General features: G+C 37.5%; 1 protein-coding gene across 3 annotated transcripts in view; it reads right to left on the minus strand.

Annotated features, from left to right (window-relative positions):
* Positions 1-14,718, minus strand: part of MFN1 (mitofusin 1) — a 35,264-nt gene extending 20,546 nt beyond the window's left edge. For 2 of the 3 annotated variants that reach the window (XM_053221192.1, XM_015071025.3), the window contains exons 1-7: positions 14,258-14,399; positions 13,409-13,527; positions 10,677-10,812; positions 9,672-9,834; positions 4,807-4,931; positions 3,420-3,528; positions 1,880-1,987 (exon numbers count right to left, since the gene is read on the minus strand). In XM_053221192.1, coding sequence (XP_053077167.1) covers positions 1,880-1,987; positions 3,420-3,528; positions 4,807-4,931; positions 9,672-9,834; positions 10,677-10,812; positions 13,409-13,520 — 753 coding nt within the window. In that variant the 5' untranslated portion in view covers positions 13,521-13,527; positions 14,258-14,399. Of the gene's footprint in view, positions 1-1,879; positions 1,988-3,419; positions 3,529-4,806; positions 4,932-9,671; positions 9,835-10,676; positions 10,813-13,408; positions 13,528-14,257; positions 14,400-14,578 lie in introns of those variants that run through there. The other variant, XM_015071026.3, reaches the window with a different exon arrangement.
* Positions 14,719-26,878: the final 12,160 nt, after the last annotated feature.

Consider the following 26,878-nt stretch of genomic DNA (forward strand, 5'->3'; position numbering starts at 1 on the left):
CTCTATGCCTCCCCTCACCACTCAGCATCCAGCCCCCCCCACACACAATCTCTAAAAATTAAACAAACATGAAACAAAAATAAATAAATAAGGCTATAAAGCTTCATATTAAACAAAATTCCAATTCTGGGGGTGGGGGAAAGAATGAAAGCAAATAATCTAACACGTGAACAGTGATGGGACAGTGTAAATTTTAATTTTTTATGCATTTTCTATTTTTATAAATAAACATAAACTATGATTAAAATCAGAAAAAGAAATATCAAGTAAATTAAATATTTTTTATAGATCACAGACCAAATACCAGATACACTATTGTTTTTAAAAAGAAGTTTCTAGGGGCGCCCGGGTGGCTCAGTGGGTTGAGCATCTGACTTCAGCTCAGGTCATGATCTCACAGCTCGTGGGTTCGAGCCCCGCATCGGGCTCTGTGCTGACAGCTCAGAGCCTGGAGCCCGCTTCAGATTCTGTGGCTCCTCCATCCCTCCCCACTCATGTTTTTTTTTTCTCTCTCTCTCTAAAATAAACATTAAATTTTTTTTTTAAAAAAAGAAAAAAAGCAGTTTCTAAAATCACCACCATGACTAAAATTTAAAACAAAAACAAAAATACCAAGTGTTGGCAAGAATATAAATCACCTGGAACTCTCAAACTGCTTGGGAGTATAAGCTGGTACAAGCACTTTACAAAACTCGGGCTGTGTTTACTGAAACAGCATATTTACATGCAATCCACTGATTCTACTCCTAGATATATACTCACAGATTACTGATCTCTGCAGTAATGACATTTTGAATCAGATAAATCTTTGGTTGGGAGGGGCTGATCTTTGTTATGGGACTTTTAACAGCACCCCTAGCCTCCAGTAGGAGATGCCAGTAGCACAGTCCCTGAGCTGTGACAACCAAAAATGTCTTCAGGGGAGCCTGGGTGGCTCAGTCAGTTAAGCGTCTGACTTCAGCTCAGGTCATGACCTCATGGCATGTAAGTCTGAGTCCCACGTCAGGCTCTGTGCCTGTGACAGCTCAGAGCCTGGAACCTGCTTCAGATTCAGTATCTCCCTCTCTCTGCCTCTCCTCTGCTTGTGCTCTGTCTCTCTCTCCTTCAAAAGTAAACATTAAAAAAAAAAGTCTTCAGACAGGGCCAAATATTCCCTGGGGATCAAATATGCCCAATCCTTCACACTGAGAACCACTGGTATATATCCAACAGAAATATAAACCTGTGTGCACCAAGAAGACATATATAAGAATGTGCACAGAAGCATTATTCATAACAGCTACATTCAGGAAATTTACCCAAATGGCCATCACTAGCAGAATGAATAAATTTCAAACGTAGTTATTTATAGGCTGAAATATACAGTAATGAAATGCACTTTATGCACAAAGGTATGGACACATATCACAAATGTAACGTTGAGCAGAAGAAAACTGGACACAAAAGTAGATACTATATATGATTCCATTACATAAAGCTGAATAACCAAAAAATTAATCAAGGGCATTAGAAGTCACAGTTAAGTGCTCATCCCTGCCTGAGGATGGAGGGGGTGCATTCTGAAGTGCTGAGAATGTTCTGCTTCTTGAGTTGGACACTTATGATCTGTATACTTTTCTGGTATGTTATACTTTAATAAAAAATTGTAACAAAGTTTCAAGATCTAAAATGATTACATGGTACTTCTATAACAGACTTTTCCTTCAAAGTAGCTTAATATTCTGGTTTCTATCACGTATCCACTTCAGGGTTTCTATAATTACAGTCTTTTCTCAAGTAAGAGAACAGCTGCTTATGATGTTTTATTATATAAGGTATACTGTTTTCTCAGATAACAGTGTACATTACTATATTTCAAAACTTAAAAAAAATAACTTACATCTTCCATATATTCTGGCTCTGATGCAGAGGCATCCCAACGATTATTCAAAATGAAAATGTTAGGTTTGGAAAGTCGCTCATTTACCTTGTGAAAAAACTGCTTTTCCTATAAAACATCAAATACCAGTGTTATGTTCACTTTTAACAGCTATTTTATATTTACATTTATAACTGAAGCTCTAATCTAAAAGTTTGAACCATTTAGACAACAGTGATTAATGCCCACTGATAAAGGATCCCAAAGCACTCTGAACATTAAGATTCTCAAAGGTGAGAATATTGTAAGAAGGCAAAAGTGAAGATTTTCTGCCCTTGCCATGAGTCTTTTCTGAAATTCAATTTAACAGATATTTATCTGTCTCTACTATTTGCCGAATACAATAGGTACCGCTGGATATAAACATTATATATTTTCAAAAAGCTACCTCAAATCTCTTTTAATGTTTAGACTAAGTAAATTAATAACAATTTAAGACCTGTGTACATCATAATAAACAACAGAGAAAGGTATGTGCCATAAATGCTGCAAATACATGCTATGCTTATTCAAAGAAGAGATACCCTATCTAGCTAGAATTAGAAAAAGCTCCATTAAGAAAGTGGTGATAAAGATAAAGAGCTTAAAAGTACGGACAATGGCTTTCTGAAAGATGAGAAGCTGGGAGCAGGAGGACTGTGTGCAAAGAAGAGCATAAACAAAGACGGAGAAGTCAGAATGTACATCAAAGTTTGTTTACCCAAATAATGGAGTTACTCTAACAAAGATTTTAAACATAGATCTGTTTTTTTAATCATCAGACTATAAACTGTGCTGTCAGAGTAGCCTGGTCTATGTGATAACAGATTATTGGAGGGCACACAACTAACAGTGACAAAACAGAAGTCTGGCTGGTAACACCTAGGTTATAAATGATCTTTGCCCATTTATATACTTTCCAGGAATAACAATTTTAAGAAAATCATACTATAGGTTTGGATATTAGATACCTATAAACTCGAGTTTATTTGGGATGAGTCTGGCTCTAGACATCCTCAAAAATCTGTGAAGTCTGACAGCACTTTAGAATGCATATAGGTAAGCTGGAACCTAGTGTGTACATGGGTAAAGCTGGAAAAGGCTGACAAAACTAAAAATATGAAAAGCCTTGTCTGCCAGACATGAGGGTTGGGGGCAGTGGTGAGGTGCGAGTGTTAAACATTATTCAAAAGGCTTAATTCATCATCCTAACAATTCTGGTGCCCATTCCTTCCGAAACTGGCAAATAACCACAATCAATGTCAACAACATACATGTATCACACCTTGAATATAAAGATTTACTAGCAACTAGAGCCATCATGCCCTAGATTCCCAATGATACTCTGGGAACACTCAAGACCACAATCAGCTCTTCAGTCCCATGGAAACACAAACTCCTTTGCTCTCCCTTGATACCAGAGCTTCTTTCGAATCCAGGATCTGGATTTCCCTTACTTTTCAGAATTAACAGACACCATTTCATTTCCTACCATTCAAACATAATAATGATTAAATCCTACCGTGTTCATTAGTGTTGATTCAGAGTTTGCAACCAAAACGAAGACATCAGCATCTAAGCAAAATTTATCAATCCAGCTATCCAGCTCTGTAGTGACATCTGTACCCGGACTAATGGAAATAAGATAAACTTGTATTATATAACAATATTTTTTAAAAAGAAAATGTGATTATAGAAAGAATTCTTTTAACTTTTATAAATTGTTTGAAGTCTAAAAACTATTTCTACCAGTTTTCAGCACAAAGCCTAAGAGATTTACTTTCTCATGTATAAGAGAGCATTTGTGGCAAGCTCAGTCTCTGTTTTATAAACTTCTATATTTATTCTGCTGACAAGGAACTCTCAGAGCCTAGCCAATTAACAAGTGCTAAAAATTTTTACTTACTAAAGACAACCTTGTAATTTTTGATAAAGCAAGTAACATGGTCACTATTATAATCTTTCAAATCTTTATGCTCTGAAAGGATGAAAAATAAGTACTGAAAAAAACCAGGCAAATAGGTAACAAAAATGAAGGTGCAAGCACCCATGTCCAGTACAGCTCAGTAAATACTTCAGTGCTCGTGAGCATAAAGAATAAAACACCCTCTGCTAGGCATAAGTTTAATATATAATTGATACCATAAAAATTATAACGCAACTGTCCATACACTGGTTTGATGTATCCCTGTAACAAGGTGGCAAGATGACAGGCGGGGGTCATGGATACAGTCTGGTCATGAAATAAAGCAAAATTAAAAGCTCATCACCAGAATCAATATGGTTTCCAGAGAATGCTAAAATTTTAACTGAAGAAAACAAAAGAGCATACCAAAACTTTAAAAAAATCATTTAACTACCTTTTTTGGTAGGACATTGCTCAGATATACATTATCATTTTACTAAACACCAATGTAGCAAAAAACACATAGTAAATGAAGACTAATCAGCAGAGTTGAAAAAAAATTCCCAAAGTACTTAATTCTTGAACCATGAAAAGTTATGTGAACTGTCCAGGAAAGTTATTTTGGGAAACTTGGTCTCAAGAATGAATTTATTACTAGTTAAAAACTTTACCTATCAGAGTTATCTTTATCTCTCTAGTTATTTAGAATTAGACAGTCTGCAAGGTCCAGCTATTTATCCAAACTACAGTCAATACAGAGGGGGAAAACAAAGTGGCTATCCTTGAAATTTCTTGTAATAGAATTAGACTGGGAAACTGGCACTTTATGTAACCAACAAAAAACAAAACCAACACCTTATGTGTTCTTTAACAATCTAGCAAATGAGGACAAAACAGCAATTGAGCACTTAAATTTTTATGTGTTACATGCTAAAACAAGCAGTATTATTCTATTAAATGAATCTTTAAAGGAGAAAACCAATTCATATGTATGTAATTTTACCTGTCCACTAAAACCAGGTCATCTCTCAAGAGGGCACATTTTGCCTTTGGCCAAAATACATGCACAAGACAGCCAGCTTTCAAGTCTTTATCCATATGAAGGGCATGGGCCAGCTGATTAACTGTCTAAAGTAGAAGGGAAAGAAAATACAAAACTGTGCTTATAATAAAATTCAATAAAAAACACTATGATTTGGGGCGTTCATTTTTGCAAAACATGTATAAAAAGCAGAAGTTTAAATAACTTGAAATAAAACCATCTCAGCAATCTCGAGAAAATGAGTTTTAGAATTACCAAGTAGAAAAAAAATGGTACCCCTGAAACAGTTTACTCATATCATTCTGCACAAATAATCAGAGCTGGTAACATTCTAAATGTCCAACAAATGACCTCTGGCAATGGAATCCTATGCAACTCTTGAAGCTGATATTATATATATGAAAACAAATTCACAATATATTAAGTCAAAATAGCACATATGAAACCATTTTGTTTACAAAATACTGAGAAACACACATTTAACTCTATACCAAAGGCAAGGACTTCCACTGGTTTTGGGAAGCATGTGAGTTTTGGAAATACCATTAGTATTTTCTGTCTCTTCTAAAATATTGCCTTTTTTTTAAAATTATTTTTTTTAATGTTAACTTATTCTTGAGAGAGACAGAGACAGAGTGTGAGTGGAGGAGGAGCAGAGGGACACAGAATCTGAAGCAGGCTCCAGGCTCTGAGCTGTCAGCACAGAGCCCTGTGGGGCTTGAACTCACGAGCCATGAGTGACCTGAGCTGAAGTCGGATGCTTAATCAACTGAAACACCCAGGCGCCCCTAAAATGTATTGCTTAATAAGGGGTGAAAATAGAAGAAACATCATTATTAACAAAGGCTTAAAAACACCAGAGTAATAATAAGACCAAAGTGAGGCACCTGGGTGGGTCAATCAGTTAAGCATCTGGCTCTCGGGTTTTGGCTTAGGTTATGATCTCACGGTTTGTGGGTTCGAGCCTCACACTGGGCTCTGCGCTGATAGTGTGGAGCCTGCTTGAGATTTTCTCTCCCTCTCTCTCTTTACCCGTCCCTGGCTCTCTCTCAAAATAAATAAACTTAAAAAGAAAAAACACCCAAAGCAATATGAGAAGTTCAATACATATTCTTTTAATGAAGTATTTTTCTCACCAGGCAGTCACTTACTCACATAAGCATGTTTAACATCAATGACTATACCTTCTCTTTCCATTTAAACTCACTAAAATATTTCTATTTCTCAAGATAACTTCTGAAATATACTAATTTATTAATGTGTTACTTTAGTATCTTTCATGTGTACACGTTAAATACACAATAAATACAAAGAGCTTAATATAAAATTAATATTCAAGGGGCGACTGGGTGGCTTAGCCAGTTGAGCACCCAACTCCTGATTTCTGCTCAGGTCGTGATCTCATGGTTTGTGGGATCGAGCCCTGCGTCAGGCTCTGCACTGACAGCGAGGAACCTGCTTGGGATTTTCCCTCCCCCTCTCCCTCTACCCCTCCTACACTTCCATGGTCTCATTCTCTCTCTCAAATAAATAAACATTAAAAAAAATTTTTTTGTTTTCCATTAAAAACACCAGGGCACCTGGGTGGCTCAGTCAGTTAAGCATCTGACTTCAGCTCAGATCATGATCTCATGGTCCATGGGTTTGAGCCTCAAGTCAAGCTCTGTGCTGACAGCTCAGAGCCTGGAGCCTGCTTCTAATTCTGTGTCTCCCTCTCTCTCTCTCTCTGCTCTCCCCTGCTCATGCGCACTCTCTCTAAAATAAACATTAAAAAAAAAATTTTAAGTAAAATTAATATTCAAGGAAAGGGCACCAGCACACATATCTTTACAATTAATCTGTGCTTTGTATCCAATTTTAAAGGGAAACATCTATTTTCAAATGGGCACAATAGTCCTGATCAGGGTTGAAGTGAATCTTCACAGTAACAATGTTAGCTAGGTTTTAGTTTTGTTTGCTTTCATCAACTTTTTGATAGAATTATAAATGTGTACCAATGTCTTGATGCCTGGTCTATAAAATTAAGATAATAAAAAGCACCTATCTGATATAGTTGTGGTATGACTGGAGTTACTGCAGGTATTTAGAATAGTGTTTGGTACTTAGCAAGTATGCAATAAAGCATTAGCTGTAATTAGTGCATTTCTTTTACTTTTTTTTAATGCTTATTTATTTTTGAGAGAGAGAGAGAGAGAGAGAGAGAGAGAGAGAGAGGAAATCTTAAGTAGGCTCCAGGCTCTGGGCCGTCAGCAGAGAGCCTGACGCAGGACTTGAACCCACAAGCTTTAAGAGCATGACCTGAGCTGAAGTCCGACACAGGGGCGTGCCCCAGGCATTTCTTTTACTAAGGAAAACTATTACAGCATGAAACTCAAAGTCTATACTTTAACACAGGCCACTGCTTGAGGTGAACAAATTTAAATTTTGGAATAGGGGAGAGGAGGAAAAGAGTATGAAGGATTGGAAGTAGAGAGCACAGACCAAGAAATAGGAGGTAACTACTTTAAGGATCTAAAGCCACAGGTAGTTTGAATTTTGATTTGGTTAAAACTTGATCACAAAATAAATGATTCCTTCATTTATATGGGTTAAAAGTTTGAGGGGCGCCTGGGTGGCGCAGTCGGTTAAGCGTCCGACTTCAGCCAGGTCACGATCTCGCGGTCCGTGAGTTCGAGCCCCACGTCAGGCTCTGGGCTGATGGCTCAGAGCCTGGAGCCTGCTTCCGATTCTGTCTCCCTCTCTCTCTGCCCCTCCCCCGTTCATGCTCTGTCTCTCTCTGTCCCAAAAATAAATAAACGTTGAAAAAAAAAAAGTTTAAAAGTTTGAAAATATTTTCAGAGGGGTGCCTGGGTGGCTCAGTCAGTTAAGCATCTGACTTTGGCTCAGGTCATGATCTCACAGCTTTTGAGTTCAAGCCCCACATCAGGTTCTGTGCTGATAGTATGGGGTCTGCTTCAGACTCTCTGTCTCTCTCTCTCTCTCAAAAATAAATAAAAAATAAAACATTAAAAAAAATTTTCACAAACATCACCTCCTTTATTCCTTCTAACTAATCTGAAGAGTATTACGCAGATGAAGTTACCTAAGCTAGCTCAAACAACAAACTCACAGAACAAGAACTAGACCGATGAATTCAACTCAGTTTTGCAAAAATTAAAACACCATGCATCTTTAAACACTGAACTTTTGCACTTGTGGAAGAGATCTTAAGACACAAGTGGATGGGGCACCTGGGTGGCTCAGTCAGTTAAGCGGCCGACTTCCGCTCAGGTCATGATCTCGTGGTCCGTGAGTTCGAGCCCCGCGTCAGGCTCTGTGCTGACAGCTCAGAGCCTGGAGCCTGTTTCAGATTCTGTGTCTCCCTCTCTCTGACCCTCCCCTGTTCATGCTCTGTCTCTCCCTGTCTCAAAAATAAATAAAACGTTAAAAAAATAAAAATAAATAAGACTCAAGTGGAAAAAAGAAAAGACTTAAGAAAGTGATCACAGGGGCGCCTGGGTGGCTCAGTCGGTTAAGTTTCCGACTTCGGCTCAGGTCATGATCTCACGATCCGTGAGTTCGAGCCCCGCGTCGGGCTCTGTGCTGACAGCTCAGAGCCTGGAGCCCGTTTCAGATTCTGTGTCTCCCTCTCTCTCTGCCCCTCCCCTGTTCATGCTCTGTCTCTGTCTCAAAAATAAATAAACGTTAAAAAAAAAAAAAGAAAGTGATCATAGTGAGAAACACTTTTTTCTTTCGGCTGAAGGAACTTAGTGGCACTGAACTCCTTAAGAAATTTGTTAAAAAAGGGGCACCTGAGTGGCTCAGTAGGTTAAACATCTGTTTTTTTAATTTTTTATTTAAAAAAAATTTTTTTTAATGTTTTATTTATTTTTGAGACAGAGAGAGACAGCATGAGCAGGGGAGGGGCAGAGAGAGAGGGAGACACAGGCTCCAGAGCTGCTTTAGTACAGAGCCTGACGTGGGGCTTGAACTCACAAACAGCAAGATCATGACCTGAGCCAAAGTCGGATGCTCAACTGACTGAGCCACCCAGGCGTCCCTTTTTTTTTTTAATGTTTGTTTATTTATTTTGAGAGAAAGTAGGCGAGGGGAGGGGCAGAGAGAGATGGAGAGAGAGAATCCCAAGCAGGCTTAACATTAAGAGGATGGAGCCTGATGTGGGCATGATCCCAGAGACTGAGATCATGACCTGAGCCAAAATCAAGAGTCAGATCTTTAACTGACTGAGCCACTCAGGCACCCCATGCATCCAACTCTTGATCTCAGCTCAGGTCTTGAGCTCAGGGTGGTGAGTTCAAGCCCTATGTTGGGCTCCATGTAAGGCATGGAGTCTACTTAAGAAATTTATGAAAAGTAGGGAATTGTCACTGACCCTTATCTGATAAAACTATTACATTTATTCACGAATGTGCTTATTAATACTCCAAAGATAAAACAGTTTCTAAAGACACAGACATGCATCAAACACATGCCAAGGCCCAATTTTTTAAACAAAGTTTTCTTTTAAAAGATGAGAGTAGATGAGATTAAACAGCAACAATACACTTCAATAATGTTATTTTCAGAACATTATTTTTAAAATGTAATAAACTTTTAACTCTAGTTTACTTTAAGGACATATTTTATTTTTCTAATAATTTAGCTCTGAAGCAAAGGAATTTTAGAGAATTCAAAATATTAGTGATGGCTTTAAAAGCTATGAATTAAAACATCAGTAGTTCTTCTATCTCTAGCAATGCAGACATCCTACAAAAAAATTTTTAAAAAGAACAAGTTAAGGGCATTATTTCAGGTACATTATGTTGCTAACAGTCAAAATATTATACCTTCACACTCTTTTTTTCATCTGATCCTTCTGTCATAAGATAGGCTTTATCTCCATCAGTTCCTTCAACACTCAGGAAGCAATTGGTTGTATGGCCAATCCCACTAGGGAGGACTTTATCCCACAACATTGCATTGATAACAGAGCTCTTCCCACTGCTCGTCCTGAAGAATGAATATATAAAATCATGAAGACAAAATAGAACAGTAAAAACTTTAGAGAATAAATGAGAAGAAATACTTTAGACGCAGCAGTCAGGAAAGGTTTCTGAGGTTATAACATTTAGGAAAGGTTTGAAAACTGAGAAAGAGCCAGACATAGATAAAACAAGGCAAAGGGAATTCTAGGTACAGGAAATCCCAAGTGCTAAAAAAAAAAAGCCCCAAGATGGATTTAAAAGGCCTATAAGTTAGTTTAGTGAGTAAATAAATGCTTCTGTTGATACACAGCACATGATATTTGAGCAAACAAGTATGGGCCTAGTCATTTGTTTTTGTATCCCTAGTGCCTCATACAGTGCCGGGCACAAAGGAAGTTAACAAATGATTCCTAAATGAACATATAAGCTGTGGCAGAGATCACACCGTCATTCTCAACAGTTATGTTAACAAATGACTCTTCCTACTCTCCCTCTCTCTGGGAATCATGGGGCTGAGAATTCTTTCGGAAGACATACCTGGTAATAAGAGAACTTTTAAAAAGTCAAAAATTATGCATATCATTAACCCGTATTTCTATGCTTAGGATTTGGCTAAGAATCCAATTCTTAGAGATGAGCATCCTTAAAAAATAAAAATATGACCTCCATAAAGCCTTTTATACCAAGAACTAAAACGAACGAATTCTTTTAGATGCTAATAGCTTTAGCATATAACACAAAGAGAAACTCTTACAGGGAGAAGGGGGAGAACCATCCCTTGCTGAAACATCAGAAACAAAGTTGTGGATAGGACTTAGAAAACCTGATTTCTGGAAACTACCCTTGAGAGAAATAATAAAGGATTACCTGCCAAAAAATGCCACTTTCATATGCCTCCGAGACAGCACCTCACCAATGATGGAAAGCTTGTTTTTATAACCCTGTATTTCTATCAGATCATCCTCAGTAGCTATTTGATCAAGTTCTGGATTCTTGTATGTTGCTACAAAATTGAAATGGTGTTAGAAAAAGTGGTAAAGATGAACATTAAGTGAATTATACAAAGGAATAGCTAAGATATGCATATATTTTGGCTTTGCTCTGTATTTATGTGGCCATTTAAAAAGTAAAAATGCCATACTATCTGAATATTTGGCAAAAGGTGAATACTTTATTGCAACAGGTCATAAGAATCCTGCCCAAAAAAGCTTCAAAATTATTAAAAATTATAGGGGCCCAGTCCAAAGGGTATTTATTATTCACCTAAGTCTCAAAAATACAAGATACTCATCTGAGACAGGGACACCTGGGTGGCTCAATTGGTTAAGCATCTGATTTTAGTTCAGGTCATGATCTCATGGTTCATGGGGTCGAGCCTCCTTGGGGTTCTCTCATTCCCCTTCCCTCTCTGCCCCTCACCCACTCACATGCACGCTGTCACTCAAAATGACTAAACTAAAAAAACAAAAACAAAAATACCCATCTAAGACAAAAATGTTTTTCTGAACAGAGAAATTAGAACCTAATTATCTACCTATTATTGTTCCATCCTGACTAAAGGGAAAAGAGGGATCCACATACTAAGAAATAGCGAGGTTTGTGAATGGCCACCCCTATAAAATAAAGATATGGTTCAAGTGGGTCTCCAAGCTAGGTAAGACATCGCTACCTTAAAACTTCTTGTCTTCTCACAGGAATGGAGCAAAACAGCTCATTTAACATAAAAAGAGAATTACCAATTATATCCTACTCCAGTCACGCTAGAGGTAACTGCTCATCCCAGACATAACCTCTTGTCCTCCAAGGACGGGGGTGGGTGGAAAAACTTGGGTCTGAAAAGCAGAAGCCTTTCAGTTTTGTTTATATTTCAGGAACATACACTTTTACGTTTATATATATATTTTAAGTGGTTACTACAGTATCCATTACAGACAGTTTTCTATTTTTTACCTTTTTTTATTGAAGTATAGTTGACTTACAATGTTGTATTAACTTCACCCCAGTGAACTGACAACTTACATTTTCATTATCTCATTTTAAAGGTAAAAACATGGAGATTCGTTTGGCTATCTGGTACTAATGAGACACACACACACACACTGACACAGCTTACCCAGTGCTCATGTAATTAAACTCCAGCTTTTACAAATCTCATCATCCTTTTCAAGCACATTAGTAAAATATATGCAGTTAGGTGAATAAAGATGAGACTGGCTTAAGTATCATTACATTCACCTTGTTTTTCATGTTATTCTTTCTCTTCTATGTTCTTCCTAATTTACCTTTTGTCTCTTTTTTGCAAGAGATTTTCTGTGAGATTGTAAAAGCAGTAAAATTGAACTCGGACTATAAAGCTGTCATTCACTAGCTCCTAGTATTATGCTCAATCTATAATGGGTTCAATACATAGAAGATATTGCATTTAACTTCACTTCCCATCAACTTTGTTTTGAGTATATATAGCTGACCTATCAACTTTTTAAAAACAATTTAAAAGTCACTGTGCCAGCTCAAATTCTTTCAAAACTGGAAACAGAGATTCGATACCATAACTTTTTTCCCCGTCTCATTCAACAAAACTTGAATTGTGTCAGGTTTGGTGATAAGGACGCAATAATAAGGCATGATCCCTATCCTCAAGCTAAAAATCTGGTGAGGGAGGGTTAGGAGGGACAAGGACAAAGTTTGATTTTACCAACCCACCAAATGTTTCCTCACAGTCACTGGAGAAGTTTATAAAATCCCTCCCTTTTCATTGTACCGTTGATGGTCATGTAATCTTAGGAACTGGAAAATATTTCAACAGTTCTCTCCAAAGCAGTATTCCCTAATAAGACATTCCTCACCAACTTTGAACAGTGACACTCAAAGAAGATTTCTTTTGCCCTTTCCCCACCGAATTCCTGCCTCATTTGAGAAGATAAGATAGGTCTGAAATCTAGGCTGACAGCTGACTTGGGGAAAAGAGAGGAATAATAGCTTAAATGTGGGCTGCCTGACTTTTAAGTCTGGGCATTTACTAGCTAGGTGCTCTTGGGCAAGTTGCTTAAATTTTCTGTGTCTTGGTTTCATCTTTAAAATAATTATAATTAAAATCTGTTCCAGTGTTGATATTTAATGCATTATTGATATAATAAAGTGCTTAGAATAGTACCTCACATGCAAGCACTTATTTCTTAAGTTGTTATTAATAACATTTAATCTTCCTCTTATGGAGGGCAAAAATGGGTTTTGTTATGGCATCTCTCCTAGATTATAACACAATGCCTTATATATGCGTTCTGTAACTAAGGGTGAAAAGGATAAAACACCTAATTTTCTTTAAATTTTTTTTTTTGTTTTTAATGTTTATTTTTGAGAGAGAGAGACAGAGCACAAGCAGGGGAGGGGCAGAGAGAGAGGGAGACACAGAATCTGAAGCGGGCTCCTGGTTCTGAGCTGTCAGCACAGAGCCCAACATGGGGCTTGAACCGACAAACAATGAGATCATGACATGAGCCGAAATGGAGCGCTTAACCAACTGAGCCACCCAAGTGCCCCACCTTCATATTTTTCATATATTCTCAACAGTAGTATTTAAAAAACTTAGAGAAACTAACCTTCAACAAAATGGGATCCTTCAGTAACAAACTCCAGTAATTGGTCAAAGATTGCAGTAATTGCCTTCTTAGCCAGCACAAAGTGCTTCAGTGGAGAAGCAGTTTCCGCCATTATGTTACTGGGGAAAGAAAATAAAAGTTAGAAAGCACAAATTAAACTATACAATAAAGACATGCAAGTGAATGACACCTTCCTGCCACATTAATTCCCCAGTAAAATAAACTGCCAAAATACTTTGAGATAATTTTATTTTGGGGAGAAGTGTTTTAAACTTGTGATACTCCACCAAAATAAGTTAACTCTATTGGACAAAACCTTGGTTGCCAATTTCTACTTTATTTCCCTTTGGTGAAGATGAAACTAATTGTGGCTAAATTGTGACTACTCCCGACTCTTAGGCACATCAAGGCACAGGGTTAGCAAGAAGGAGCAAGTTCACAAACAACAAGTTTCTCAACCTGAAGCTCTAGAGGGTGGAGGTGGATACAGAGTGAAGAAATAAAATTCCAAGATCATAATGTAATACTGCCACTTAAAAAAAAAAAAAACAAAAAACCTCTCATCACAACAAATAAACGCGACCATTAACGTTTCCAGCTAAAGTACCAAGAACTTCAAGGAATTTAAGTTCAAATTTTTTTTTCTGGCAACTTCTCACGAAAAAGACACTAAACAAAAACGATTACACTCCAGTCTTTTCCTGCTGTGTATGCGTGTGGAATGAAACGGAGTGGCCATGAAAAAAGAGCTGAGCCTTCCCGAGGGTCAGGAAATGACTGAGTGAAGGAGCTGCGTGGGAAAACCGGGGTGAGGGCAACGAGCCGGTTCAGTCGGGTGTGAACACCTACCTTGGGGAAAGGCCTTCCACACCGGGCGCTGGAGCCCCGCTCGCAGAGCTAAGGGCCGGACCTCACCGCTGTCCCGCGTGCGCCAGCCCCGGACCGGGTTCCCCAGCCCCCGGGGCTTCAGGCCCGAGCCTCGCGGGCTCCGCCGGCCGGACACGGCCGATGGCCCCGTTGGCAGACCCTACGGCTAGCTGCTTTCACGCAGAACCGCGGCGGCGCCTCGTCACACAGCGCCCGCGCGACTCTCCGCCCCCTGTCCCTGGCCTCACGAAGGTCACCCAAAGCGAAGTGAAGCGGCCGGCGGCCGAAGCAGGAAGCACTCACACTGTCCCGGCTCCAGCTTGTCACCCGCCAACCGCAGACCAGCCTCAGCCCTTAGGCCTCCTCAGCCTCCCTAAAGGGGCTGGGAGGCGGAGAAGGGGTAGGAGGGGTGCCAAAAGGGCGGTCACTTCCGGTCTCTTGTCCTCCCCTATTTTGTTTGGTTCCGTGACCGGAAGTGCATCTACGCTGAGCGCCATTTTTCTTAAGGGCAGAAGGCAGGGCCTGTTGAGGTTAAGGAATGCTACCGGAATTGTTTTCCATTTCCCCCGTATTTCTGCCTTCCGTCTCTTCTCCCTTCGAAGTCTTCAAAGCTCTGTCTAGTTTAGGCGTGGGTAGCTTCTAGCGTAGCGAGGGAAAGCTAAAAGGAGTTGGGGTGAAGTGGGATGACGTGGGGTTAGGACTGCCAGATGAGGGATTCCTGCTTGGTGTACCAGCCGAAATAAAGGAAAACCTTTTCACCACTTCACTACTCTCTTCTGTTGTGTAATTGCTTTCTGGGCTGGGAGTACAGCTGTGTTGTGTGTGTGTGTGTGTGTGTGTGCAATTACTTTCGAGGTGAGACTTAGGAAACTGATGTATTGGTGACTAGTGCTTCTCAAACTTTATACTTAAGAATCACCTGGGGATCTTGTTAAACTGCACATTCTGATTCTTTGGGTCAGAGATGAGGCCTGAGAACATGCATTTCTAACATCCTTGGATGCTGCTGGTCTGTACATAGCTTAACAGATATCCTAGAGATTTCTTTCCAGAGCTAGTGAGATGCAGTTTTGCAAGTGAAGCCACTTCACCTTTCTGAACCTCAGGCACTTCACCTGTAAAACTGGAGTACTAATTAATAATACTTACCTTATAGGTTGTTGTGAAAATTAAATGGGTCGATAGCATGTAAAGTCCTTATAATGTTGCTGAGAATATAGTTAGAAATATTGATCTTCTATTGGAACAGATGAATATCAAAAAATGAAATAAATTACATCATTTCAGACGTGCTTAGTATTCTGAAAAAGAAAAAACAATAAGATAGACTAGATGAAGAAAAATGAGAAAAACAGCCACATAGGTTGATCTTTTCTGAGAAGGTAATATTTCCTTGATTTTTCCCAGGAAGCCAATCCTTGGAATATCTGGAGGAAGAGTGCCCAAAATAGCGGGGACAGGAAGTCCAAAGGCCCATAGAAAGGAGAGTGGTATGCTGGGTGAAAAGAAAAAAGGCCAGTATATCTGAGATGCAGAGAGGGAGAGAAAATGTGGGAAGTTTAGAGAGGCAGGAGGTTTAGAATCATATAGGTCAAGGTCTGAAGTTTGGATTTTATTGTAAGTGCAGTGGCTAGCTGTTTTAAACGTGGGGACTGCTATGATCTGATTTTCCTTTTAAAAGGTCACTTTGGTTGCTCTGTGGGTAGTGGACTCTACCAAGATTCCACAGACAATGTTTATTAAAGGGCCCAGTCCACTGGCTGGAATTAGAGACCTCTCATTTAAAAAATGGATTTTAGGGACGCCTGGGTGGCTCAGTCAGTTGAGTGTCCGACTCTTGATTTTGGCTCAGGTCATAATCCCAGGGTTGTGGGATCAAGCCTGGCATCGGCGGCTCTGTGCTGAGCTTGGAGCCTGCTTGAGATTCTCTCTCCCCCCTCCCCTGCTCCCACTTTATCTCTCTCTAAAATACAAATTAAAAAAATTATTAAAACAAACTAAAAATGGCTTTTAATATTCATAATATACTAAAGCCCTAGGCATAATTGCAAAATAAACTAGAATCATTTGACTACAGTATTTTATGATTTTTAATCCCTTATCTCTTCTCACCTCTCCATAAACAAATACACACAAATACAGTAAGCTAATCATTCTGCTAAGAATCCTTATATTGTCCTCTATCAAAATTTGTTTTCCAATGAAGTTCTATTTCTACAATAGATAAAGATCTGCTTATGTAAAAAACTTCACATTATGATGTAAATGACCCAGGGCAGTCGCATACTTTTCTGGCAGGAGGGTTACAGTGTGTATCAGTCAGGGTTCACAGGGCAAGAAACTTATCACAAAGCATTAGCTTCTGTGATTGTGATGGCTGGCTAGGTAAATCCAAAATATGTAGGGCAAGCCATCAATAAAGGCAGAATGGAAATTCTTGGGCAGGAGATGATACTGCAGCCCACAGGCACCATTCCTTTCTAGAAAAACCTCTATTCTCCTCTTAAAGACTTTTAACTGGTTGGATCAAGCCTACCCAGATTATCCCCAAATAATCTTCTTCATATAAAATCAAAGACTTGTAGATGTAATCACTAATACTTTCCCAGAAACATCTAGATTAGTGTTTGATTGAATAACTGGGTACCATCGTCTATTCAAATTGACACGTAAAACTGTCTATCACAATGTTATTGTCTATTTGGGAAATTATTCAAAATTTATAATGTGAAGGCCTTTTGACGTAGCAATCCCAGGAAAGTAAACATGTGGACAGACACTTAGCTATAAATATATAACTGGGGCTATATATTATATACTATATATATATATTATATATATAACTGGGGCTATATATTATATACTATATATATATATATTATATACTATAAATATATACTGAGCCTGGCTGGCTCAGTAGTAGGGGCATTCAACTCAATCTTGGGGTTGTGTTTGAGCCCCACATTAGGTGTAGAGATTGTTTAAATTTTTTTTTTTTTTACATTTTATTTATTTTTGATAGAGAGACAGAGCACAAGTAGGGGAGGGGCAGAGAGAGACAGAGACACAGAATCTGAAGCAAGCTCCAGGCTCTGAGCTGTCAGCACAGAGCCTGATGCAGAGCTGGAACTCACAAACCGCGAGATCATGACCTGAGCCAAAGTTGGATGCCTAACCGACTGAGCCACCCAGGCGGTCCCCCCTCTTTTTTTTTTAATTTTTAACGTTTTTATTCATTTTTGAGAGACAGAGTGCAAACAGGGGAGGGGCTGAGACACAGGGAGACACAGAATCCTAAGCAGGCTCCAGGCTCCAAGCTGGCAGCACAGAGCCTGATGCGGAGCTTGAACTCACAAACCACGAGATCATGACCTGAGTGGAAGTCAGATGCTCAACCGACTGAACCACGCAGGCGCCCTGGTGTAGAGATTGTTTAAATAAAAAAACAAAACAAAACAAAACAAAAAAACCTTGAAATGTATAACCAAATATTATAAATATATTTAAAAGTACAAAGAAATATAGAGTAAAATATTATTTAAAACCATGAAAAATTGTGAACAATTTAAGTGTTCCCCCAGAGGAGAGGGCTTAGATAAATTATGGTATGTGGACAGGATGGAATATGATGTAGTCATTAAAGATTGTTTTAGAAAAATACTTACACAGACTTATTCACCAGTATATAAAAATATTTTCATAAATTATGTGTAATACATATATTTTATTTCTGGATGACGATATTACATGTGATTTTTTTTCCTTTGTACTTCTCGGTTTTCACATTTTCTATATTGAGCATGTATTTCTACAATGAGAATATATACATAGTTTATTTATAATATATATAATATATTATATATATATAATATATATTATAACTATATAATACATAGTTTATTTTTAAAATTTTTATATGTTTAATTATTTATTTTGAGAGAGAGAGAGAGAGGGAGGGAGAGAGTCCTAATGCTGACAGCACAGAGCTTGACATGGGCTCAAACTTACAAACCTACTGTGAGTCATGACCTGACCTAAAATCAAGAGTCAGAAGCTAACCCACTGAGCCACCCAGGCACCCCACATAGTTTATATTTTTAAATTCTTAATAAAACATATACATGTCTATTACCAATACTGGCTCGTAAGTACTATAATTTACAATGGTGTCAAGGCATTAACCAGAGGGATGAAATTTTAAGGATGAATTTCAAGCATCAGCCAGCATGTGGAGGGTGAAAGCCTTTACCACTTTTAAGATCTATTCATATGTTCATTCAACAAATACCTATTTAAGGAGAAATCTTTTAATGGTAAAGTGTGCAACTTGAAATCTGAAGACTGTAGTTCAAGTCTAGACTATGCCACTTAATAGCTATATGAAATCCTTAACTACTAAAATCATTTTTGAGCATAGGGAATCTCAAAGGGAACTTTCACTTTATTTATATTGTTTGAATTTTTAAAATCATCATAGTAAAAATCATGATTAGTTCTGTAAACAATAATTACATGCTTAATGTAATTATTGTATTATATATATATTTAAAAATTTTTTAGTGTTTATTCATTTTTGAGAGAGAGAGAGAGAGAGAGAGAGAAGGGCACAGAGAGACACAGAATATGAAGAAGGCTGCAGGCTCTGAGCTGTCAGCACAGAGTGGGATATGGGGCTCGAACCCACGAACTGTGAGATCATGACCTGAGCCGAAGTCGGATGCTTAACCAACTGGGCCACCCAGGTGCCCCTAATTATTGTATTTTAAAGTAAAAATCACATTGTTCTAAATTATATTATAATAAATATTTTAATATAATAAGTAATAAATAATTTATTTCATTGCTTTTCTTTTAATGGAGCAGACTTTGTAAGCAAAGACCAACAGAGTAAACATAAAGAAGACAAAAACTGGGGTGCCTGGTGGCTCAGTCTATTAATTGTCCAACTCTTGATATCCACTCAGGTTGTGATCTTGGGGTCTTAAGATCGAGCCCCATTTGGGCTCCACGGTGAACATGGAACCTGCTCGGGATTCTCTCTCTCTCTGCCCCTCCCCTGCTCGTTTTCTCTCTCTCTCTAAAAGTAAATAAATAAACAGTTTTTTAAAAAGAAGAAAAAATATATAAAGGCTAAAACAGATACAGATTAACAAAAACTAAAATGTTATTGTTCAAAAACCTTACAAATTTGACATACCACTGCCAATCTGTTTAAGAATGTAAAAAATGGGTGCCTGGGTGGCTCAGTCAGTTGAATGTTTGACTCAGGGTTTTGGCTCAGGTCATGATCCCAGGGTTGTGGGATCAAGCTTGCAATTGGACTCTGCACTGAGGATGGAGTCTGCTTAAGATTCTCAGATTCTCTCTCTCTCTCTCTCTCTCCCTCCCTCCTTCGGTCTGCCCCTCCCCTACTTGTGAGCATACTTTTGAGAATGTCAAAAACAAGAGAAGACATAAAGCAAGGGGGAAATAACTCCAGATATATACTATAAATACCAATAAATTTGAAAACTTAAATGAAGTGTAAAATTTCTGGGAAGCCATCAAATACGAAAATTGTCCCAAGGAAAAAAAAGAAAAATTGACTAAGTTAATAAGCATTCAAAAACCTGAAATGGCAATTTCCAGTGTGTGTGTGTGTTTAAAAGCCAGGCCTAGATCGTTTTAGAGGTGACTTTTTACCAAATCTTTTAAAAAGGGATTAATCTTATCTCAAACTTTTTTTTTTTTTTTTCCCTGAGAACAGAAGAGAAGAAACCGCCAACTCACTTAGAAGAGTAGAATAACCTTGAGGTGCAGCTGGCTGGCTCAGCTGGTTAAGTGTCCAGTTCTTGATTTCTGCTCAGGTCATGATGTTGTGCTTTGTGGAATTGAGCCCTGGGTAGGGCTCTGCACTGTCAGCAAGGAGCCTGCTTGGGATTCTCTCCCTCCCTCCCTCTCTCTCTCTCTCTGCCCCTCCCTGGCTTGCCTGTGTGTTCTCTCTCTTTCCCTCTCTCTCTCTCAAAATAAATAAATAAACTTAAAAAGAAAGAAAGGATAACCTTGATACCACACTGGATAGGCGATATAAATAAGGAAAATTACACTTAAGCAAGTTCCCTGACAGGAACTGGTTCCTTTTGGGATTTTGGCTGGGGGATGGGCGAGGGAGATGGCGCTGGCGAGCGCCTTTGTTCCCCAGCAAGCTGAGCTCTGTCGTCCGGGACTCAGCAACTCTCCCTCCTGTTGTCCTCCAGCTTTCCCAGAAAAATTACACTTAAGAACACTGAGGCAAACATTCTCTATGAAACGTTAGCTAACTGAATCCAACATTAGATTAAAAGCTTTTAGGGTGGCTAGATGGCTCAGTCGGTTCAGATTCTGACTCTTGATTTCTGCTCAGGTCGTGGTCTCTCAGTTTGTGGGATCGAGGCCGCATCGGGCTCTATGCTAACAGTGTGAAGCCTGCTTGGGATTCTCTCTCCCTCTCTCTCTGCCCCTCCCCCACTCACGTTCTCAGTCTCTCTCAAAATAAACAAAATAAAACAAAGTTTTTGTCTAAATAGGATTTTCCTAGGAATACATAGATAATTCAACATCTGAAAATCAACCAATGTAATTTATATTAGCAGAGTAAGGGAGAAACCTCACATATTTATCTTAATAGGTACAGAAAAAGTCATTGCTTAAGTTTAACACCTACTTATAATAAAAGTTCTTAGAAAACTAAGGAACCTGATAAAACTACCTACCAAAACCTATAGTAGATATACTTTAAATATACTTACTGGGGAAACTTTAGGAGTCTTACATCTAAGACTAGAAACAAACAAACAAAAAGAATGCCTGCTATTGCTACTTCTCCTCATTAATAATGGTGCTCATTAGTAATAATAGTGGAAGTTACTACCAAATTCTGTGATAAGAAAAAAAGAGCTATTAGGGACATTTAATTCCTTAAATTTATGTCATTTATAGCAGATTATATGATTATTTACATTACAAATTAAGCAAAGATAGCTATTAGAACTAAGAAGACAAAAACCTGAACAAGGTATTTGTATACAAAATCAATGGTTAAAAAACCAGAAGCCTTCCTATATACCTGTAATAACCAGTTAGAAAACAAACATGTCAAAGCAACCCAAACTGTAAAGAATGCAGGCATTGACTTTACAAAAACTACAAATGACCTTTATGAAAAAATTTAAAAGAACGTTAAAAAGAGACATAAGAGGAGAAATACACAATTTTTACAAAAGGAAAGATTTTAACATTGTAAAGATGTTAATTCCCTCCAAAATGATTTATAATTTTCATGTAATTACAACAAGACTTTAGATGGAATTAGAACTAATCCTAAATTTACATGGAAGAAGAAAAAAGTCCACCAATAACTAAAAAGTTCTCAAAAAGAATAGTAGAGGAGGGGCACTTGGCTGGCTCAGTCAGAAGAGCATGCAACTCTTGATGTCGGGGTTGTGAGTTCAAGCCCCACGTTGAGTTTAGAGATTATTAAAAAAAAAAAAGGGGGAGAGGAAATAAGTTCACACTACCTGATGTTAAGACATATTGCAAAGCCCTAATATTTTAAGCATCCTGTATCTGTTAAAGCCTGTGATACTGTTGCTAGAACAGAGGAATATAATAAGTACAAAGATTCGTATACCAGTCATGCCCATGAGGAGTTGATATATGATAAAATTGATATCATGATCACTGGGGGAAGATGCATTATTTAACAAATAGTATTAGGGAAATTGTCACATTTGAATGAAAAAACAAACAACCTGAATCATACCAACACACAAAGAAACTCAGATGTAGACATGAAGGGTATATCCAGAAAATTATTAGGGGAAAATGTAAGAAAATAATTTTATGACACTGGGGTTAGAGAAGATTCTGTAAACAAAATGCAGAAAGCATAACTTGTAAAGCGAAAATGTAATGGATCTATCTACATTAAAGATTTCTGTTCAACAAAAGACATTAGTAACATAATAATCTGGGATTTTTTTTTGCAGTGTATATAGAAAACAAAGGACTGATATTTACAATTTATAAAGAACTTTTGAAAATCGACCAGGAGAGGCAGTCCACAAAATAAGAAACCAAAATGTCTCATAAGCATACGGACATTTCCAATCTTGTTAGCAATCAGATAATGCAAACTCAAATAATAATAATGTACTACTTTATGCCCCTACGATCTGCAGAAAATTAAAAAGTGGTATGATACTAATTTTTGGTGAGGATGTAGGGAAATACGGTCTGCTGATGGGAATATAAACTTTAGCTACTCTGGATAATATTTTGGAAGTATTTCAATCACAGGTATACTATGTGTATGTATATAACTCAACCCACCCACACCCCCCAAAGAAAACCAAAACAAACCCAAAAAACTTCAACACATAAAAGAATGTTATGACAGTCTCGTGCATTAAAAAAATACTTAGAAGTGCAAAAGTCACTCAGTTTGATATTTAACTGAATTGACTTCAGAAAGGTGACAGAGAAGCGTTTTCTACCTTATGTGGTAAATCTCTTTGAGGACAAGAACCATAGTTTATTTATTCTTATATTCCTGAACTTGATAGTAAATATCCTATAGCTATTTGTCAAACTGAAGAGTAGTGAAATAGATGTTTTTAAGGAGCTGCAGAGTCCATGAACTGTTTGAGAAAAATTTAGTAACATTACATCCACTGTCCATGGTTACAGTCACACAATTATAGTTAGCAAACAGGGATCAAATATCAAAGTCATCTGCTTTGGTCCAGTACTCTCTAATATGTCATTTTCTCTCTTTAGGTGTCTGGTATAACATTTTGTGAAAAAAATGGGCACATTAAAAAAAATTTTTTTTAATATTTATTAATTTTTCGGGACAGAGGAGAGAGACAGAAAGAGAGAGAGAGACAGAGAGAGAGAGAGAGAGAGAGAATGAGTTAGGGAGGGTCAGAAAGAGGGAGGCACGGAATCTGAGCCAGGCTCCAGGCTCTGAGCTGTCAGCACAGAGCCCAACATGGGGCTTGAACTCATGAACTATGAGATCATGACCTGAGCTGAAGTTGGAGGCTTAACCAACTGAGCCACCCAAGTGCCCCCCAAATAGGGCACATTTTATTTTTCTAAAGAAAATTTTTTGAAGTGTAGTGGGGAATTAGTTTTGTTTATTCTAGCTTAAAAAACATTTGACTAATGGTATTAGAGAACCATTTTTCTAAGCTATAAACAAGAAGCTTAGATCAGGATTTTGTATTCTCAAATTTTAGTCTTTCATGTATCACCTACACTCCTTTTTCCATGCCCATGTATCATTATTATTTACTTCATATTTTTCTTCAAATCAATTTGTTTTTTTCTTAAAAAATCAGTTTTGTCCTAAGTAAAAATATTAATAATCAGATTTGATGTGATAGTTAACATATAATTTACAACCATGAAAATAAAACTTATACCACATACAATTATGTTTATATGTTGTGCACTTTGAGTTTGGATTAGATGACCTCTGAGGTCCCTCCCAGATAGACTAACATTCTTTCATTCTAGGTTAGTTCCTCTACCTGAGCATTTTAATTATTCAGTAAAGAAAACAGATCAGTGCCATAAGGAACTTAACTATAATCTTGTAACCATAAAGAAGTATTTATTAAGATCTGTGCCATGATATTCTGTTTCATAAAATCCAAGATAGATATGCTGAAATTTATAAATTCAGTACAGCCAAACAGCTGTTAGATTGGAACATATAAAATATTTATAGTGTATAGAAAAAAGTGATGTGGTATATGGTATGAAGGAAGTAACTTATTTTAAGTTAGGGGAATAGAAGAATTAAAGAAAACAAATTTACTCTCACCTTGTTCATTGGGAAAACTTTACTCTTTTAGACCTTCTGGAGACTCAAATGGAGGTGTGTAAGAGTTGCAAAGATGAGGGTAATTAACCATAGATTTTGTCTGAGGAATATGTTTCAGAAACAGGAATAAGGCCATAAAAAGAAGAGGCAACCCTAATAAAACGAACAGGGTAGACAGCAGAAGAGAATTTAATGTTCTCAAACTTCAGCCAATCAAAATTCAGAACAGAATGGTGAATGGCCTTTAAATAGAGAATTAAAGAAGAAAAAATTACCCACCAGAAATTACATTTGATGGGTATGATTCCAATTCTTGGTCTCAGGTTACTCTGAAAAAGGGCAACAAAAGTGTCAATTGTTTCAACTATAATGTTTTTTGGTAGTGGACACTATCTGGGTAAGATTAAAAACTAGAAAACTTTTGAGTTTTCATTCAAAACCTACTTTTTATTAAAAATTTCAGGGCATAAGTCATTCAGCTCAATATTTTTAGCAAGAGAAAGCCTATCCAAGTTACATTCATTTGCTTTTTTAAAACCAAAAATAAGTAACAATTTTAAAGGTTTTGGTAACAAAGATTCTTTAAAAAAACTGTGTAAATAGTGGTGCCTGGGTGGCTCAGTCGGTTAATCATCTCACTCTTGATCTCGGCTTAGATCTTGATCTCTTGAGTTCAAGCCCCGTGTTGGAGCATGGAGCCTACTTAAAAAACAAAAACTGTCTAAATAATCATGCTTCTTTAGCTGTGGGAATAATACTAGTAGATAATATAATATTCCTATGTAGCAAAGTGAGAAAATTGCTTCTTTTTAGAAGAAATTACTCTTCACAAATGTGATTTATTTTGGGTTTGAGTAGTTACCTGTTTAACACTAAGATTATTAAGGAGAATGAACTTAAGGAAGTGTGGTAACTGATGCTTTAAAATGCAAAGTCTTTATCCAGGAAAATTATTTTTCCATCACTTGTATGGAAGTAGGCTTCAAAGAACTGTTACTCTTAAAATTTTTAGTTTTAAAATTTACAAATTGAACATACCACTTCATATAAACGTGAATTACATATCATAACTTTTAGTGTTTTGTTTTTTTTTTTTTTGAGAGAGCACAAGTGAGCAAGGGGCCAAGGGGAGCAGAGAGAGAGAGAGAGAGAGAGAGAGAGAGAATCCCACAGGGGAAAAAGAGGGAAAAAGAGAGAGAGAGAGAGAGAGGCGGGACTTAACTGAAGCGGGGTTCATGCTCATCCCATGTGTGTCTCAAACTCACGAACCCGGACATCATGACTTGAGTTGAAGTCAGATGCTTAATGACTGAGCCATCCAGGCACCTGACAACTTTAAGCTTTGTGAATTTATATTATACAATACAAATGTACACATTCTTCTTAGATTTGAATGTTGTCTTAAAAGATTAATTTATGGAAAGTTAAACCAATATAAGGAGTATATGTAAATCCATAACCGAAGTACCATGTCTAAAAATTCTTGTAAATACTCTATCTTTGGTCATCAGAACTGAAAGTTACAGGTAAAGAAATATATATCCCCAAATTTCATTTTAATTTATAGGAATGAGACTGCTAATTGTAGGGTAAACCTGACCAACCAAATTTGCTTCTCCACTGGGATTAACATTTGGCCTTAACTACTTGTTTTCACTTAAATTCTTAACGAATATTGATATTTGGTAAGCCAATCTACTTTCCGAATGTGGCCATTTGATTTTTTACTTATTTTTAAGGCTTTTTTTTTTTTTTTTTTTGAGAGAGAGAGAGAGAGAATGAACATGAGTGGGGGAGAAACAGAGAGAGTAGGGGGGAAGGGGAGACAGAGAATATCCCAAGCAGGCTCCATGCTCAGCCCAACACGAGGCTTGAACTCACAAACTCATGACCTGAGCCGAAATCAAGAGTTGGACGCTTAACTGACTGATCCACTCAGGCACCCCATGGCCATTTGATTTTTATTAGCTTTTTCAAATTATAGCTTGTAGTGCTTTTAGACATAAAAATTCTACTAAAAAACTAATCATAGTAGTTTGGGAAATATATTAAACTTCTTGCAAAAGGTAGTTATACTGACAAAAACAAGCAAACTAAGGTTAATGGTAAAGTGCCAGGAATTAAGTAATACAGTGCTTTGCAAATCAGATTTAAAAATTAGGGACAGTGTTAGTCTATTGGAAAAAAAAAAAACCAACCAAAAAATAAAAACTTGTATATATTACACCTGCCAACAACTCAGCAATCACCTAACAGGCTATAGGCCCTATGAAATGGAGAAACTGGTTAATACGTGATGACACGTATTCAGGAAACCGAAGACAGGTGATTTTAAATGGTAAAACTGGCAAATTTGCAGGCAGGAAGAGAAGCTTTTGAGTAGTGCACAATCACTTCCAAATTTTGGAGTACAGGGGAAATTTGGAATTTCATAAGTAATAACTAATAGTAACGTGAAGACAAAAAAAAAGCAAGAAAAAAAATGGCCCAACACTACTGCCAAGAATTCTTGATGCCAAGAATTCTATTGTAGTGCTAATAAACATCATTATCAGTTATGTATTCTTAGACTTGAAATGTGGTTCAAGTCACAAAAGAGATCAGTGGAATTGTTTCTGAGGAGAAAAAACCCAGAGTAACGAGAAAAATTTCTTTTTAAGTAGGGTTGTTTTTACAAAGAAGTTTTTTAAGCTAGAAATATAGACCAGCTATCCAAGCAATTTGTGGTGTCATCAACTTATCTGAAAGCTGAG

This window comes from Acinonyx jubatus, chromosome C2 (genome assembly GCF_027475565.1).
Source record: "Acinonyx jubatus isolate Ajub_Pintada_27869175 chromosome C2, VMU_Ajub_asm_v1.0, whole genome shotgun sequence".
In the NCBI taxonomy this organism is placed as follows: Eukaryota; Metazoa; Chordata; class Mammalia; order Carnivora; family Felidae; genus Acinonyx; species Acinonyx jubatus.